This window comes from Varroa destructor, unplaced genomic scaffold, assembly GCF_002443255.2.
Source record: "Varroa destructor unplaced genomic scaffold, Vdes_3.0 BEIS01000004.1, whole genome shotgun sequence".
Lineage (NCBI taxonomy): Eukaryota > Metazoa > Arthropoda > Arachnida > Mesostigmata > Varroidae > Varroa > Varroa destructor.
Genome location: NW_019211457.1, coordinates 20,595,432 through 20,614,245, shown reverse-complemented (window position 1 = coordinate 20,614,245; position 18,814 = coordinate 20,595,432). Strand labels below are relative to the sequence as shown.

General features: G+C 39.1%; 1 protein-coding gene and 1 long non-coding RNA gene across 17 annotated transcripts in view; one reads left to right on the top strand and one right to left on the bottom strand.

Annotated features, from left to right (window-relative positions):
- Positions 1-18,814, top strand: part of Fak (protein tyrosine kinase 2 Fak) — a 74,891-nt gene that overhangs the window by 48,031 nt on the left and 8,046 nt on the right. For 6 of the 15 annotated variants that reach the window (XR_015327392.1, XR_015327393.1, XM_086988513.1 and 3 more), the window contains exons 1-14: positions 2,821-4,207; positions 10,209-10,395; positions 11,991-12,166; positions 12,397-12,564; positions 12,693-12,951; positions 13,144-13,438; positions 14,032-14,109; positions 14,927-14,948; positions 15,266-15,399; positions 15,699-15,932; positions 16,093-16,465; positions 16,641-16,880; positions 17,183-17,300; positions 17,724-18,236. Coding sequence is in view for 13 of the 15 variants with exons in the window: in XM_086988513.1 (XP_086844639.1) it covers positions 4,116-4,207; positions 10,209-10,395; positions 11,991-12,166; positions 12,397-12,564; positions 12,693-12,951; positions 13,144-13,438; positions 14,032-14,109; positions 14,927-14,948; positions 15,266-15,399; positions 15,699-15,932; positions 16,093-16,465; positions 16,641-16,880; positions 17,183-17,300; positions 17,724-18,236 (2,889 nt within the window). In the remaining 2 variants the exon portion in view is untranslated. Of the gene's footprint in view, positions 1-2,820; positions 4,208-4,849; positions 5,096-5,605; positions 5,803-7,183; positions 7,426-10,208; positions 10,396-11,990; positions 12,167-12,396; positions 12,565-12,692; positions 12,952-13,143; positions 13,439-14,031; positions 14,110-14,926; positions 14,949-15,265; positions 15,400-15,698; positions 15,933-16,092; positions 16,466-16,640; positions 16,881-17,182; positions 17,301-17,723; positions 18,237-18,814 lie in introns of those variants that run through there. The other 9 variants (XM_022805911.2, XM_086988514.1, XM_086988515.1 and 6 more) reach the window with 5 other exon arrangements.
- LOC147755948 (uncharacterized) lies at positions 1,275-2,497 on the bottom strand. 2 transcript variants are annotated; one of them, XR_015327394.1, is made up of 2 exons: positions 2,325-2,497; positions 1,275-1,872 (listed from the first exon to the last, which is right to left on the bottom strand). It is a non-coding gene; the product is annotated as an uncharacterized LOC147755948 (long non-coding RNA). The 2 variants fall into 2 exon arrangements; XR_015327395.1 differs by lacking the exon at positions 2,325-2,497 and adding an exon at positions 2,164-2,300.

Sequence of the window (18,814 nt, the reverse complement as noted above, 5' to 3'; positions counted from 1 at the left end):
CTCTAGTTACACTTTTAGTCGGACAAGGGCACATCGTGAAAAGTCTATTTCGTCATTTGACTCAGCTATAGGAAAGCGACCTGTCCAATCGGTGGCCATAAAAGCTTTTAGAAATTCGAGGATCAGAGTTAACTTATTACGAGAATAGCGTAGTAGGTTAACTTCTCATTAACTTTTCACTTATGCCACATGTTTCATATCTTGTGTGCTTTTCATTGCCGAACCTCTATTTATAAAAACCCGTGGTACACCGAAGGGAGCACCTATCGAACCATCTCTTGCAATCAACCGTTACCCTAGCTGGTCGCAGAGTCGTGACCTCTGGTGTTTCGTCTTCGCCTTTTAAACTTTCCCTTTCCAAAAGAAGACAGTAGGATATCAGTTAGTTAAAGCTCGCATTTAATCCTAATTCCAGCTTTCTTGCCACAAACTTACAGCTCGTTTCGTATATTTCGCAATAGAATATAACCATTTTTGCGATTTTATACTGACGGTACGTCTAAGATACATCGATTTCACGATCCTTTCGAAGCTATCAACACTCATAATTTTCCTATATATAAATATAGGATAGAACAGCTTTTTAGATTTGTATAGATGTTTGTTCCTTATTTGTTTTTTTTAATTGTCCATACATATATATATATATATATATATATATATATTCGCCATCGACATTCTATGCTTGCCATTACGAAAATACCATAGGAAAACCATAGAGAATAACACTGACAATGTGACATCAGTGAGCTTTTGACGATGGCCTATCACCATAACCTTAAATTATGTAATTGGTGATTATATATAATGGATGCTGCAAAAACATCATTTTCGACGGATTATCAATCCGCCAGCGAAATTGCGGTCCTGTCAAAAAGGACAGTAATGGAATATTACTTTATAGCGAATGACACGTCAAACCCTACACCGGTAGCTTATTTAGAGAAGGTATAATAGTCCACATTTTCTTTATGGAGATGTCACTTAAAAAGAGCGTCTGTATTCTATGGTATTTTTCCATTCATTGTGCTTTTTCACCAAGTAAAAATTATCTCCGATGTTATCATCGACGACTGATGACAAACCAATACGATATTTTAACAATCTTAGCCGTAATCGGGAAATCAATTCTGAGTTTTAACCTATTTCATCAGAATTATGTCAAATAAGTCGATAGTGCAGTAAATAAAAGTGGCGATGCTTCCAACATAAGTTGGTATGTAAATTCAGAGAACAAGCAATCGTTTTTAACCTAAAACATCAGTCAGGGTTGATGACGTTGTTAACGTTGGGTCTTTCATTTATTTTTTAAAGCAAATTTTGACATCACAACTCATGATGGCCCATGTTATTTATCTTTAAGTAAAATTATGCATATTGCGAATAAAGTGTGAGTAGCTTAGTATAATATCGTAAGTTATACACATGTAGCTGTATATTTTTTAAAATATAAATCTTCATTTGGATAGTATTTAATGTAATCGCTATTCATTTCAGTACGTTTACGTATTTCTCCTGACTCATTGACCGAAGCGTCATTTTGCGGAACGATCGAACGCCGATTTTGATACCGCTCCGTCCTGATCTGTAAGATCGGCCGCTTTAAGCGCAAGTATGCTTTCATCCAGTCTCAGCAACATTACCAACACGAGCAGCAAGTGATTTTGCTTCGCGATCCGGTTCCGGATCGATTCGGGGGAACGATGTATGATGTCCTTTTGTGGAGACCTCTGATCTGCCGCTCTGACCCTTCTACCTTTTTTGACCATTTCAATTATTTACTGGACAGTTTGGGAGACGGTGAAGAAACGCATCTGAAATGACGCTAACAACGCCGAACGATAAAGGTGGCATCATTGATCGTCGACTCACCTGAAGTTTATTCAAATAATTCATGTGCAGTGTCAGGGAGCTTGATAGGTAGGCAGGAATATATAAGGAACTTTGTTGCTTCATTAACGCATCAAGCTGTTTAGCCTTGCCTTTAAATAATTACTAAATTCATAATGCTATAAGAGAGGAAAAAAGTTAGCAGCAGTCTTAGCATTTGCCAACAGGATATCTTCATGACCCACACGTGTGAGAAATTTTCTTGGTACTCGATCATTTGGACCAAGAAATACATACACGTTAGATATATGTGCAAATGCTAGGAAAGCCTACCTGAGAACGTAGTGTGAATATGCTAAACCCTAGCAGCTTGTTGAACGCGCTGTCCAGAACGGTGTTTCAAACTTAGAGGTTACTACTACGACTACGAGTGGGGCTGTTTATATCGTATTTGCCTGTGGCTGGCCACATTACATTTACGCACAACTATTTACCGAATTCGTCTCTGCCCACTCCTCATGACTGCACACCAACTTCGGCCGACAGCGGTGATTGCGGCCTCGACGACGACGACGACAACGCTGTTGGCGCTTTGCCGGCATCGGCTGCGCTCGTGCTGAACTTTCGCATACAGATGCCCAATTGCAGCTACGCCGGCTAATGTCATTGCAACCTGGCTTCCATCTTATACCCGACAGACAAAGTCCATCCGTTCAACAACAACTAGAGATAGAGAAGCCAAGCAACACCATCGATAACCTTAGTAAACGTGAAAAAGAATACCCAAATCCCAGCAGAAGTCGATTAGACGCTTGGAAAACTTTTAAATGTTTGAAGCACCGCTTGGACTGATCCATACGGCCAAAACGGTATCGTAATCAGTTGTTGTTGTTGCATTTTACTGCTGTCTGTGCTCACGCTATGATCTAGCTAGGAAAGGTACAATCGTCGATTTGTCGACAGCTGTTCAGCCTGTTGCTTGCAACGTCCTGGTATGCCATTAAAACGGCAGTAAACAAATACAGTGAGATATTTATTGTTTGCGATTATTTAAGAAAGAAAGATTGTACTAAAGCGCATGAGCGATTTCGAAAGCTATTGGTATCGATAGTTCATAACCATGAACATCACAAAGTGAATGAACTCGAAACACTATTGACATCTTATCGTCGAAGCCTTCCCTTAGTTTTTTTCACGCGTAATGCGTTTAGTGGCTTCTTGAGTAATACAATTATCTCGTGATCTATGTAGTGCACTACTCATTCAAGCGATAATTTCCGCGCGTTACTTGTCTTGGAAAACAAAATGCTACGTTCGCTAATATTTACAGTGTCCCCATGCACCATTTCTAGTATTTGTGGTGCACGTCAAACATGTCGGTACAGTGGAAACTGATTGAAATTGTGCTGTTCCTGTGACCAAGAAAGAAGTGTTTGACGAGGAAAAGCGCCATGAAAAGCGATGACCATCAAATGAAGCTGCGTAGTTGTGATAGTAATAGTAGAAGTTGAGCCATTGCGGAATCTCTACGCAATGAAAGGGTCTGTCGTATCTAGCAAGCGTGCACCGCACCGATGTGCCTCTGGTTTACAGAGATATGGCGTGGCTGCCAGAGAAGCGCATACAAAAGACCGGGATTGAATGTGTGGTGTACGCCGTTGATCTGCTGGGTTAATGGCAGTGGTACAGGTGTCCGATGGCTGTGTTTGTGCCAGTCTTAGTTCTGCTCCGAAGTGTTATGACGGTGAAAAGATGAGATGCTCAAGAAACTTTAGAGACGACTACCCCTGCAGCGGCTGTCGGGACTACCATGAGCGTTACACGATGTCGAAGCAGTGTGAGGGGAGGATAGCAAACTTGATGCAGGGCTGTATTCATGATTTGGTATACGAAGGCGGTGATTTTCATTGAAGTCAACGGCAGGATTTGTACCGAAAACAGTCTGGGTCCCACTCAGTAGAACAACGCACGTTTAATCTGATCTCTTTTGTCGTACCCGTTATTTGCGTATTCTAGTACAAGGTGATATATAGCTTGAACATTGTGATATGAGGCATTAAATCACTAGTGAACGTGTAAGTGCAACATACTCCTAAGTAGTGCCCTAATATGGATTTGCGCAAGGAAACAGATACCCTGGAATGAGCGTCGTACATATCGTTTAAGGATTCGTTTTAAAGTATAGGAATTTCGATTTAAAACCCTGTAAGCACTATTTAGCAAAGACAACAGCTGCAACGCCTAATCGGGGCTTTTGCTTACTGGATGTTCATAACAATCCAAAGATGACGGCGCCTGTGTACAATCGATCAACAAGTATCCACAAGGGCTGGTCGCACCTAAACACCTTTACACTCAAAAGGGTTCGTCGCCTCAGGTTAGAATATCATCTTGTACGATTCGTCTCAGTCTAACCAATCGAACCAAATGCTGCAATTTGATTGCAGGTATAGACAGTAATAGGAAATCGGCTTCTAGCCTATAAGTAAAATGCTTTCATGCGAACTTTTATACGCAGGCGCCATATGCTCAGCTTAAATTGCCTACGTCTGATTTGCACAGTCGTCTATTAATGACCAAATTATAGACGGTTCAGATTACGGAGAAACGTGCGATACCTCAAGAATTACTTAAAACAACTTATCATTAGTCATACACATTAGAAATGTGTAACCCAAAAAAAGTAAAAAAAGAAAAGAAAAATAAGGGGCTGTGTCTTAAACTTACCGTCATGAGACATGATGATATATATATATTGTCATTTTGTGTCACTTTTTAGGTCCAAACATTAACGAAATATTGTCAACGCGCAGAATAAATCAACATCATTCTACTTAGGCATTGTTGTCATTAGTATAAGTATAGCGCTAGCATTGCTATACGGCCTCAGCTACAAAATAGTTGGTTTACATTTGCAGCGTAATTATAGTGTAACAATTTTTTGAATAGTTTTTCATACCGTTGATAAACAGAACTACATTTAAAATATAAGTTTCATTTTTAGATCAGCCGAAATCAGCAGGCGCCTTCTTGAAAATCGAAGAAGTTAAATGTACTGCCGAACTAAACAGAAACGAACGAGGATTCAATGAGGTGCCTCATGATGTTAAAGTAACCATGTCTTACGGCCTTCCCGCAGTTCGTTTGAGTGGAGTAATCTATTCAGTGAGAGTGAATGGCCGTAGCCACATCGGCTGTCTCGTTCTTTGCTTACCGTTGAAGGAAGCAAAGGCCGACCCTCTTTTCGCCCCAATCTGTCACTCCCGTATGTATACAAATCTCTTTTAGTCCGTATCTTTAAACCATCGCTCGTTGAAACGACAAGCAACTAAAGTTGCTTCGCAGTCAACTTTGTAACCAATAACTAATGAATTGAAATTTGGTTTAAAGCATAATTGACTATAAAACATATTTCCTATTAGTTGGCCAGTGTGTGAACACGTGAAGGTAAATACCAGCATCGCGGATGATCCTACAATACTATAGTAACTTTTATTATAGTTGTTTGTAATTAGCTTATGGGCTTGATGCTGACAAGATAAAGTATCCCTTATGAAATCAATTCTTATTCAGGACACATAATAATGATTACAGTTTACCTGGTATTTGTTTAACTATAACGCTGACTTAGCAATCGTTGTCAGATGATGCTGCCGCTTATGCGTGAAGACGCTTTGAACATGTGAGATATGTTAGAAACAGCTGCGACCAGTGTAATAGTGATCCAGGCAATGACAGTAATTTGCGTTTAAGGAAAAGGCTATGCTGCTTTCAGAAGATTTCAGCTGTCCGCCCGGATATGTCGTGCAATCATCAGTAGAGCCCATGAGCCATAGTGAAGTGCTGAAGTTCGAACGCCATTTTCTTACAGATCTTTAGAGCTTTAGGTCTTCCTTCCCGGTTGTGGCTTTAAGGGGCAGTTTACGGACTTAAGCAAGCAAAGCTTTTGGTGCCCCAGTGCCCATGCCTCAGGTAAGCGGCTAAACTCATAAAACGGCAGGCGCGCAGTATTTTTTCAGATGTATGCCAAACAAATCTCCAACGACATCATATAAGCTTTAGTAGAAATTTGTTGGAGTCATAAATTTATGGCACTACGTTTATCTGATGCCATCTTTTCTAATTTGAAATCAACACCGGTGGATAAAAGCACTAAGTTATACAGATATGCACATATGTTAGTCAACTGTAACTTTAACAATTGTCAGTTATTTAAAAACAAGTATCGGAAAGTACGCAATTTTGCTCCAAAAAACAGTCAGCAAACTTTTTTCCATTGAACTGTTTCTAAATTTTAAAAATTAAAACTTGTTGGGCACTACTTGCTATGTTACTAAACCGGTACATCGTTTACTATTCTAACGAAACAAAATAATACGAGTAAGGCTCGTGCGGCCATACCATGTAAACTAATTCGTGCTTCAAAGCTTCGTCCATAGAAATACGCCAAGAAGCGCTTTTTGAGTTGATATGACTATATGTCGAGATGTCTTCGTTAATCTATCTGCTGGAATCGGGTTGCTTTTACGCTGTTTTGAAAACAAAAACCAACATATGAATAAATGCAATATACCGCAAACATTGTTCTTGCATCTTAGTTAATCTTACAGGATTTTTCTGCAAAAAATCGATAATGCTACGATTTGTGTTCTATGTCTTTCCTGTTCTACCATATATGATGCAGATCCATATCGCAGAATGTAGGCGAAAAGAATCGGTCAAATTTGGGTCATCAGCAAAGAAGTAGACTTCAGCAATTTGTCCAGCCAAAAAAGCGAATTAGATTGGACCGCCTACTGAATGCAATTAAAACTTTTTCGCAGAGTCTGGTTGTTATTTCAGAACCCAGCTCTTAACTCCTTTAATAAATTTTCATTGCTAAAAACGAGCGTAATAGTTTTACAGGACCATTTTAGAACCCCGTAAGATAAAAGTGGTTTTTCTACAGTAATAGGCTTTACGAAACCTCTTGTGTTCTGATCTGTTTCCCTAGTTTAATGTTAATCCCATATGGTCTCAGTTTTTGTGTATATTTGGTTGGCTGAAATCTTAATATCCGCTTTATCTCTGAAACGAAGCCAACGAATTTTTATGCAATAAGAGGGTTTTTCCGTGTTTATGTCAAGTTAGATGATTACCTTTTTTATTTGTTACTGAAAGATTAACAATTATAGCACGCCACTGTCGCTGTCAACGTACCGATAGGCACCTCGTCCTTGTTTATCTGCTACCCCATTTATTCTCTTACTAGATATGCACTCATGGCTATATGCGATCAATTTACGACTTCTAACGCGGTCAGGACGATTGCGTGACAGCTGCTTGTTGTAATGGCAACTATCCAAATGGTGACCATTATAAGGATGAGCAGCAGCCAACACTGGCCGCCATTTTTTCTTGTTGTTACTGTCTGCATATAATAGCAACCGTATCTAGTTAAACACATAGGATTATACGGATGAATATCATTAAGAAGACGTCTCCTGTGAAATCATATTTTTAGCCTTTATTTCCTCAATTCTATTAAAAGTAAAAGGCTCTGGTTCAATCAACAACGGCATTGCGAAGTCGCCTGCGGTACTTAAGACCAGAGATGTAAGTATTTACGAAATAACAACATGTTCTAGCCAAAACAGTAAAACGTAATTCTAACTGGCTTATGTTAAAATTGCGTAAAACACGAGGAAAGCAGGTATGCTAAAGCTGTACGTCTCGCATACTTGATTTTCTCGGCACTAACTATCCGCATTCATTTGTGTGATTATATTAATTATTATTGAGCCATTCATATTGGACTAGTAGCCCTAGTTTTGTATTTCTTCGATAGTTCCTGCTTAACCCTGTGTTTGAGTGTATATAGTGAGGTTACATATTTCTATCAACTATAGTTTCTCTATTTCATTTCATAGCAGCTTTTTATTGTATAGAAATCGATCAAAGTTTTTTTTTCTGCGATTATATTAAGTGGACGCAAGGCCTGCGCCCAATTTTTACTGAAAAATCAAACGTATAAGTGATGATCGGGGATCATAATGGGATGGTTTACCAACACTTCGGGTCTTTACAGAGAAAATGTCAGATATGCTGAGCGCATTCGATTTTTGTTATTGGTTGGTGATATTTTAGATTGGTACATGATCCTGCAGACATTGTTATTGCCGGTATCCTTTGTATCCAAGGTAGATTGTGAAATTCGTCTTAGTTGAGTATTATAACAGCACTTAATATAATAATGTGTTCTCTTAGAAAAACGTAACTTTACTTTTTTCTATTTAGGTGACTACTTTTGCAGTGGCTTTTGCACCATAGTAAAGTACGTGCATCAGCTGCTTGTAGAGCACTAGAGTAGCTTAGTAAGCTTTACATTGCCGTTGAAGCTTTCAGTGTGGTCCTATCTACTACAAAATGGCGGATATTAGAACGGAAGGCAATCGCAGTAATGACGAATGCGAGTAATGATTATTATAGAAAAACGATATAGGAATCGTCACGCCATCCAACGTTGCGTGTACTTAAACCGACTCACACAAAGGCGATATCGTCGACGATCATCAGTCTTATCTGTTACGGTCCGCTATGTAATGTGCGGTCTGAACGAGGAGGTCATTGTTCATATCCGACACTTAATTTGCTTGATATATCGGGAAATAGACACGTACACATATCTACAATTCGCATCGCTAGCACTCTCTGTATCATTTCTTTGCATAATCTTGCGTCCCTGACACTGAGAAGGGCAAGTCACAGTTCCAGACTAGGAAAAAATATAAGCTGCCGGACAATCTGGAATCACCATTTACAGTGCGAAAATGAAATTGATCTCCATTTTATCATTGTATAAACTGAACATATTATATTAGTCAACCAGTACCGATAACTAGCTCCGCTGGAATACTAATCATGTGAGTATTGTTACCACTCATGGTGATTAGAGTGGCCTAAAAATAACCATCATCTGACTGAAGCATCTGTTAGCATCTATTTATTTACGTTGTCCTGCACAGATTTTTTAACTTGATTTAGTCGCTTGTAAAATGGCTGTATCTCGTATTCGAACTCAACGAGCTTTCCCTTCGGGCCAACATGATTTCTCTTTTGACGGCCCTCAAGCATAATATCTAACTGTTGATACATAGGAATACAATCAAAGTAAAACAACGCCCCCGTATTGACGTACTGATCGTAGAGAAATGCTGCAGCCGTACAAAGTTGATGTCAAAATTGACCGAAACAAATTGATAAGTTGCCAACAAAAAATGTAGTGCAAAACCGTAGGGTAGACTGACAAAGAGTCTCCAATACAGCAAAATTAATGCTTCCCACTAAAGTGAAAGTGGCGCATAGCGCAACGCGCACTACCTATTCAAGCACTTCGTTAAATTTGAATACACTCGTTATGAGTAAATCGGTCCTGTTTCTAGCAGAGTTTTGATTATGCAAAAATTGCTTAGATCCAAGCTTCATAAAAATAACCACAGTAGCTTTGATAATACCAAACACATCTTTTTCAAACAATTTCAGCGCTGTCAAATTATACATTTCATTGTGTTTTCGTTGCAGGACACGCCGCCTCTTCTTGTTGAGAAAGATGACTTCAAATATGATGACTTTCTTAATTCTGCTAGGGAAATAGATACCAGGGTATAGTGGCCAAAGTTCCACCGAAAAAGTATAGCCAACGCATAGGCAAAGGGAACGGAACGGCTGAAAAATAGATCTGCTACACTTATGAAGAGTTCGCGGTTATTGTGCTGTTAAATTTTGAAAAGAGAGTTACGTATAGAAGTGCAAAACTGCTGTTTGTTTAGATTAAAGGATTGTGCGACAAGGTGAAATCCAGTTCATTTTATAACTATAAGCAAAATGTTTTCTAGCGCCCGCTTTCGACTATGAACCTATCACAGCCTGCGATCTAGTTTTGATATAGTACGATCTCTAGTACAACAATATAGTATAGAATACGTTTTTTGTTTTAATTTTTTTTTTAAATACATTATAAAATACGCAGTTTCCTTTCAGAAAATGCTTTTTTTTATTATTAGAAAAATAATTTTAGAAGATTGCTCGCACATCTATAACACGACAAGTTTCCTAATAGACATCTATATAGCTACATATTTAATCAAATTCGGTAGCTACCATGCCCAAGTGTCATTAAGATGCTTTCTATTCCATCCTGAATAGAACTGCTGATAAGATCAACATGTCAAAATCTGCATTGATGGGGACTGCCTTCAATTATCGTACCGTAAACGTTGGGGGCCGTACTGATGAATAGGTTTTCTTGTTAAAGATAAATTAGTCGTGTATTGTGATTTGGCGTAACATATTTACAGCTCAGGTGCTAATTCTTATATTTTCGAAATTTAATATTTCAGACTGGATGATGCAGGTGGTGATAGAACGGGAAGTGATGGGGGTCTATCTCCGATGCGACCACCGAAAGCTCCACTTGGGGTCAATGTTAGCCGATCTACCGGCCAACAGACAATCTCAGTCCTCAAGGTCTACTTGAACAATGGAGAGTTTCGTTCAGTGAAATGCGGTGACGCAACCGACGTCAAGGTAACGAGTTCGTTTATAACAACTGGTGTACAGTGACTGATAGTAAACTGGATTATAGTTAATTTGTCTGTCCTTTAAGACTCAGAACCGAAAAATTAAAATTCGTTATAGCCTAAATCGACTGAATATTATTGTGTACTTTTTTTTTCTACAACTGAGTCGTCTTAGATCTTATTTTCAACGAACTGTAAATTTCTATTTTGCCAAAAGTCGATCAGACAGGACAGCCTATTCTCTAATTTTGCTTAAAATTCGGTATAATCTTATTTTTTCCAAAACAAGTCACAAACTTCAGACTCACATATTAGCAAACGATATATACATCGTAAAACAAAATTCGCTAAAAATTGTAGGGTGTAGAGTTAGTATTATATGAGTTAATTTTGTTCAAGAGGCATACTTGACTAGAAGTAAGTCGGAGCAATCGCAACGGTGTAGTCTGTAGAGGGTTAAAAGGGTTTCACCTAGCTGGCAGCATTATTTAGTACATCCTTTCTATAATTTGTATTAGTATCGCTAATTATATGAACATATATAGTTAACTGGTAGTGTGCATGAGGCACTATGTCTAAGCTTGACCGAAAAGCAGTAACATACGTAATGTACTTATGCAGTTCGTTTGCAGAAGTTTACATGGCTACAACTTTAGGTTCGACGGTATCGTTCAAACGAAAAAAGAAAGCTTAGCTAGCTTATAATTGTTACCAGCTTTATATAGATATTTACACAAAAACATATTTTGGCTGTGGGAGCCGTTGATATTACACACAACAGGATATAGACATTTAAGCAGTCAGTATGTAACAGTCGTTCATAAAATTGCACAGCTGACCATGGCTTCGTCGGGATCCACACAAATAACACAGAACTCCTTGTTACTCCAGACAGTAGTAGAAAGTTGTATAATTTATAAAGCCTGTGCTTTCCTCACAGAAAATTGACTCCAAAGGTAAGATCCTTTGAATTAAGTGTAGCTGTAAATGATATGTGGTAATCGAACTGCTACCCGCAACAATGAGCTTTTTGTAAACATGAACAAAAATGCTCATCTTTGTCATATCTGTTTATGACATGTTTTTTTTCTTCAAATTCTCACTAGAAATTATTGTAAAATAAATGGGCAAAAAATCTTCCTGGAGGAACTCCAAGTAAGGCCACTATCTGGTAGTGGGGACAGGTTCCTGATGCTATATTGGGTAAATAGTCGTGGGAATCTATCTACCCAGCGAAAGTAGCCGAAAGCACCAAAAAAAGCTCAGAAAAACTGGCTTATCACCCTCATTATATGATCAGCAATATAGGGAATTTTCTCCGTTCAAACTTTTACAGATCTATCCAGAAAATTGGACTTTAATAAGACAACGTCATCATTCAGTTGCCTATAGCAAATACACAAACTCTTAAAATACTTGGCTGCATTATTAGTTATGAGACCAAACTCGTAGAGATAAACGGATGCATTCTTTCATACTAACTGCTATCGATCATTGGGACTTTACTGTTAATAACACAATAACGTTTCGTTGTGGAAATTACAAATTTCCAAAACAAAACGTTATTGAGGTTCCAAAACAGACATCTTAAATGATTTCTAGGGAATCATCCATTTGCTCTGTGGACAACTCCATCCGTCTCCTTTACCATTGGAAGCATTATTTGCGTTAAGGCTTCGCCATGCCGCAACGGGTGATTTGCAGTGGCTTCATCGCGACACAACCCTCCACCAAGTGCTCGACAAATATCTACCCAGGCAATCGCTTAATGACTGGCGGTAAGGTTTAACTTATCGGCGTAGCAACCAACAAATATATACACGTGTATATATATTTACATGCATTTTAACTTTCACGTATCATTTTCTTATTATATCGCATATTAACTTTTACGTGCATATGTTTTTGCATTTTTATCCAAATTTGCTTTGCTGCTTTTTTAAATCTGAAAACAGTATTTCGATACAGTCCATCTAATGTGGATATCCTGATAATTAACATGTTTCAGATTCGAGCTAAGAGTTCGATACCTTTTGGCGAATCTGGATGATTTCCTCCAACGAGATCGAGTAACATTCACTTTTTTCTACGAGCAAGTTAAAAATGATTACCTGAAAATGCAGGATGAGGTCGAAGTTGAGTTGGCTATCACTCTTTGCTGCTTAGAGATACGACGGTCAGTATATTTATCCGTAACAGATATTGGAATCAAAATAAATCGATCACCTTCTTGAAGATTTTTTTATACACCCTTCATCACACACGAGAAGTCCAAATATTTAATGTACTTTGGTTTTCAAGCAGGTTCTACAAGGATGTATCTCAGCTGTCGATTGATAAAAAATCAACGGCGTTGGAATTCCTGGAACGGGAGGTTGGCTTAGATAGATTCCTTCCGGCTTGCGTCCTTCTGCAGCACAAAGCCAAGGCGCTACGCAAGATGATTCTTGCACAATTTAAAAATGTCGTCCGTCTTTCCGAAACCCAGTGTATGTTGCAATTTCTAAGATCCGTCAAACGAAAAGTCGCCTTCGATCGAGAAGTATTTTTATGCCAACTGGGGGTAAGTTTATTTGAATTAAATTGTTATTTTTGATATATTAGAATGACCAAACTAAATATACAGTATATATATATAGTAATATTCGTCAGCCGCTATATTCAAAGATAAACGTGACTGGTTAGGTGAAGCACATCTCATGCAACATTATTATTTAACGTATTTAGTAATTGTGCATTGTTTTTTGCATCTTAGACTGGCTGGACAGTGTCTGTGGAGTTGGTGATCTCATGTGAGCTGGGTATTGGCTTTGCAACGGATGCACGTGGGCCCCTTCGTCCAGTTGGGCAATTTGCCCAAGTGCAAAACATCGAAACGATTGTTCACGAAGGCGACTCCCGTGCTCTTGTGCGGCTTCGGGTGGCCGGCACAGCTGAGCCTCTTAGCGTTTCCTGTGAGAATCTCCGTGTGGCAGAGGCTATCGCGGATCTCGTGGATGGGTACTGTCGACTAGTACACTCCACAAACGCTTCCTACTGGACTCGAAAAGGTATGGCTATCCTCCTTTCTGTGTATTTCGCACACAGCCTTTTTAAAGTTTTGCCTTCACTTAACATTTCGTAATCTGTCTCACACTAAACCGTTTTAAAATTTGTAACCCACTTTCATAAATGGGCTCTAAATATTCTGGAACGCTACTAAAATTAAGTATTAGTAACGCGCGAAACAAGCCACATTTTATGCAAACACGGTTAAACGTTCAGGCAATGCTCAAAAGCAGTACCGGACATGAAACTCTAAGTATTTATTTATGTACAGTGAATTAGAAATACAGGAACGTCAGAAACGGATTTATACTAGTTGGCTCATTCTAGCCTTGGTTAATAGCGAGCTGACTTAACAAAACCTGTCTCTGTATATTGATGTGAAGGGCATTTTGTTGAATCAAATGTAAACAGACGTGCAGATGTCAAGTTTGCAAAAAAGCTTCAACTTAAAGTTAATTCCGTCTTCCAAAACAAGCATCATTTAAATTGTTTGATGTTACTCGGAATAACCTAACTAACAGCTTTTGGATCCGCAAAAATATTAACAACTAACGGCTGTTGCGCTTTGTTTTCGTCGCTTATAACGCTTATTTAGAACTGAAAGCAGGAGAATCTGAAAAATCTGAAATTAGCAGGGCTGACAACGACTCGGAATCTGAAAGTACAACCGATGGTAAGCCTAGAATTATATGAATGAACTTTAAGTAATTAATTCTATATTGCTGTATCTAAGATGCTTGGTTTCTTTTTGCGCAAAACAGATAAAGTTCGACTTTTTTTTTTTCACAAAACACTAATAATAACCATACGCAGTAAAATTGTGTCTATGTTCGCTAAAAAGAGCTTGCTGAAAGTGTTCCTGAGTACTCTTAATTTTTGAGGTTGAGTTATGCCGTTAGCAGTAAACATTCCTACTATCGTGTGCTGCTATTGGGCACATGTTCTGCAAGTGCATCTGTATTGAAAAAAAAAGTAACATCTTGTACAGGTATGCTTGACTGTGTAAAATATACAATATTGTGACAAAAGACGTGATATAAACATATGCCGGTTGATGTACAATAGGGTGGTCTACGCGGTCTACGTGACTAATGCACATGCCCTAAGTACGTTGGAAAAAGCCCAAATAAGTTTAACGAAGCCCACTTCAGCAATACATTATAGGGTGGGCAGGTTTTAATGCTGTGGCTAAAGAAATGATTTTTGAAAACACGTGCACACCGCAAAAACGGTTGAAAATGTAAAAAAATATTTGAAAATTTGATTTGAAAGAAGATGCCTCTCGAACACGTTCTGAGTCTTTGAGTAAATGGTTACTACTGAAACTGACCTGATACTACAATTGGAAGCTGTTCTAAGAATGGCCATTTGATTTCTTATTTAGTAGTCTTTTTTATTGGTTACTACATTTTGTTTTAATATATGGGCTATCTGTCCATTGGTGTTTTCTATATTATGCTCGTATCTAATGTTATGTGTTCCCCCTTTAGATAATCATCCTCCACGCTACAGGTACGTTCCTTACATACGCCATGGTTATATGTCGTTATACTTTTAATTTATGTAGGCCTTATCCCTTTTATTATCTAACTGCCACTTCTACTTGTTTCAAGAAATGTAATACTGTTCTTATAAAATGATTGTAACACATAACACTTAGAGATCAGAGGGACACGTTACCATTTATACATTTATCGCTAAGCGAACGCAATTTTCTCATATTTTCTGCAATACCTTTTTTATTTATTTTATCAGTGAGTGAAGCTTTAGATGATGCTTTAATTAAATGCGCTTGTTATGATAACGATATTCTTCGATGGGTTCAACAGGCGCAGTTCATCAAAGCCACGCTCAGCTGGTCATGCTGGAGTTGAAATTCTCGGCGTGGGCGAAAGCAAATTAAGACATTCTGAAGATTATGCTGAAATCGTCGATGACGTTGAGGGGGATTACTCCAGCGCGAGTGTGTACATTAATTCGAAATCTATCAAAATATAGCCTCATATGATATACACCAGCTTTTATACGGCATAATATATATCACTTCTGAGCACACTAAATAATGTAGTGAAATTCTAAAACACAAGTTAAGCTTAATTGTTTTATTAAATACAAGACGTAAATACAAGATCGACCTTTTCAATTTCTAACTAAGGAAGTAACTAAAGGACTTTACCTATCTCTAGAAACGTATATGTAGGCTTTATTAAAAAGAAGTTATAGGGCAACAAAAAATGATTGATAACATATAAGTAATTCCAGCTCGTGATCTGGAATTGGATCGTGCTACTCTAACACTCGGTGAGGTGATTGGACAAGGACAGTTTGGCGCTGTTCATCGGGGAGAATGGCGCGCTAAAGACGGAACTCGTGTACAGGTTGCCATTAAAACGTGTAATGGACAGGGGATCGCTAAAAGAGAAATTCAGGAGCAATATACAACAGGAGATGAGCTAACGGAGGACGATGGAGCTGACAAGCTTCTTGATGAAGCCCGTGTGTATCTTATCTGTGCTTTATCCTGTGATTCGCAATGGGCCGATAAAACTTGCGTTTTTCAATAAACATAGATACTATATATTCAAGTGTATTTTGACATTCAAACCACCACCATAACCTACCTAATAACGTCATATATGCATGTGCCCACCTGTAGATACGATGAAGCAATTGGACCATCCTCACATCATTCGGCTGGTTGGAACCTGCTCGTCGGCACCTGTATGGATCGTAATGGAGCTTGCTCGATTGGGAGAACTAAGGGCGTTTCTGCAACGCCACCGTGACCGTATAACGCTGCCTCGACAACTACTGTGGTCTCGCCAGCTAGCTTCTGCATTGTGTTACATACAACAGAAGGGTCTTGTGCACCGAGATGTAGCAGCCAGGAACGTGCTCGTGGCTTCGAGAGACTGTGTTAAACTTGCCGACTTCGGTCTTTCTAGAGAGCTGGGACATGCTGCCGAATATACGGCATCTCGTGGCAAACTGCCGATTAAATGGATGGCTCCAGAGTCGATCAATTTCCGGTTAGTGGTACAACTCTAACTGTTAAACCTTACTTCTCTAAACGTAAGCTCCGTATATTCTGCTAGACACAGTGTATAGATATATAATTCTGTTTATAACAGTCTCCTCATTGTAGTATTCCTTGCTTTCATGCTGTCGCTTTCATTGCCGATATGATTACGCGGGATGTTGTAGGCGATTTACGTCCGCGAGTGATGTGTGGATGTTCGCCGTGTGCGTTTGGGAAATCTTAAGTCTGGGTATCAAGCCGTTCCAAGGAGTCAAAAATGGTGAGGTGGTAGCACGTTTAGAGGACGGTGAACGGCTTCCTCTGCCGCATGGCTGTCCTCCGAGACTCTACAGTGTACTCTCGCTGTGTTGGTCATACGATCCTGCCAAAAGACCCACGTTCCTATTTCTTAAAGAAGCATTGCTGTGAGTTTCTTATGCTGATTGCACCTTTATTCTGTGTTATAAGTACACCGTCTACAAAGCCATTTTTAATACCTTACAGAGTGCAGGATACAATATAAGCTCTAAGCAGCAAGGTTTTATATATAATTACCATAAGGCACGGTGTGCTGAACGTTTACATCAATTAAAAAAATAGGTGGCACATAAGTTATTAATTTGATAGGAAAGCTGCGTCCAAAAATTGATAATGGTTCCTCTATCCTTGTCTTGACTTCCATATGAAAATGTGGATACCTTAACATCTGATCATTGGTTTAATACAGCGAAATCTACAACGAGGAACGTGCACAGGCGGAATCATGTCGTAGGGAGCTGCGTCGCACAAACGCGCTCTCTTGGGGCTCCGATGGGTCGGACGGTTCGGACGAACCACCACCAAAGGTTGGACACAACTAACCGTGTTCCTGTTTAACGATTAGCAGTATACTAACGTAATATCTTTACCTGTTAGTTTACATATATTTAAATTATTTAATGGAAATTTGTTTAGTCTGAAACAAATACGTTGCCGTCTTTTGAACATTTCAATATTTCTTTAACATGAACCTTTATTGAAGAAGCTTCTAGATAATTTCTAATCCAGCGACGATATTTTGTCCTGTTATACGGTGAGTCCTATAACGTGGTACCGACCTAACTAAGGCCGATAAAACTGGCGCAAAGCACTACTTTGTATTTTTTTTTATGTGACCTATAAAACTATAAGCCTGTGCTCATCGCTAGTTATTGTGAGCTCCCTTTTATCTTTTTTTTGCAGTTGTACTCTTATGTGGGACTAAAGTATTTATCTTTGTTTCGTTTTAGCCCGCGCGACCTGCCAGCGAACATCGAAATAGTGTATGTGGTACCCCCACGCCGCCGACCACGGCGACAGCTTCACAAGCCTCATCTGGTTCTGCTACTGTTGCGCCCTTGGCCCCGGCCACCTACATTGTAGCAGAAACACCCGAAGTTCTTGCACGGCTGATGCGTGACAATGACGGGTCGATGCCGCCTGCGTGGGCGTATGTCGCACCCGCTTCGCCAACAAATACTTTTGCCGTTGGTGGTCACAATATGACCAGCTTTGAGGGTGACCGAGTGATTTCTCCAACTGGCGCAACCACTCCGGAAATTTCCCCTCCTTTAGGGGCACTCGGAGTTGCGGCGGGGGGCGTTGCAGCAGCTTTGGAAGCAGCAGCTCGGGATGCGGGGCTTGTGGCTTCGACCTCGGGGGCTACCAACGAATCTTCGTTGTCAGTCTCATGTTCGCCATCTAACGTCGCACTTTTACTACCTGCTGGTGGCAGTAACGCTTTCAACACTCACCTTCAACAGGTTTAAACCCTATAACTTTCTCTATCATTACAACTCTTTTTAGCTGAAATAAATTATTTCGATAATAATGAAACTCTTAGTATTAGGATATTACATCTAACAGATATTTGAAAAATATCTCAAAATTCCTGTAATAACTGTAAAACATATGATGCAAAAATATTTAAGTTCGAGGAAAAACAATTAATTGCGTACTCAAAACGAGTTTAAACGAGTTCTTTCAAGAAGTCTGTTCTTCAACAGTAAAGGATGAACAAATAGATTTTTTGAGAGGTCTAAGATCCTTTTCGAAAGTTATCGGAGCATCTTAGAAAGGAGTAGAAAAGGAAATGAGATACCTGTTTCTATATATATGTATAAAGAGTGCTTTTTTAGTTAACAGTAAACCTCAATGAACTGGAACAATTTGAAGTGAGCATACCCAAAGATAAAGCAAATAATTCGGCTAAAAAAACGCGGATTCAGCACCTAACTAACCAATGCAGAGGTCATGAAGAACCACTATTTTCCTGTTTTTAGAGGTTCAGTGGATCAGAGGCGCTATGCTCGTCTTAGGATGTCAATATTAGAAGAATTCA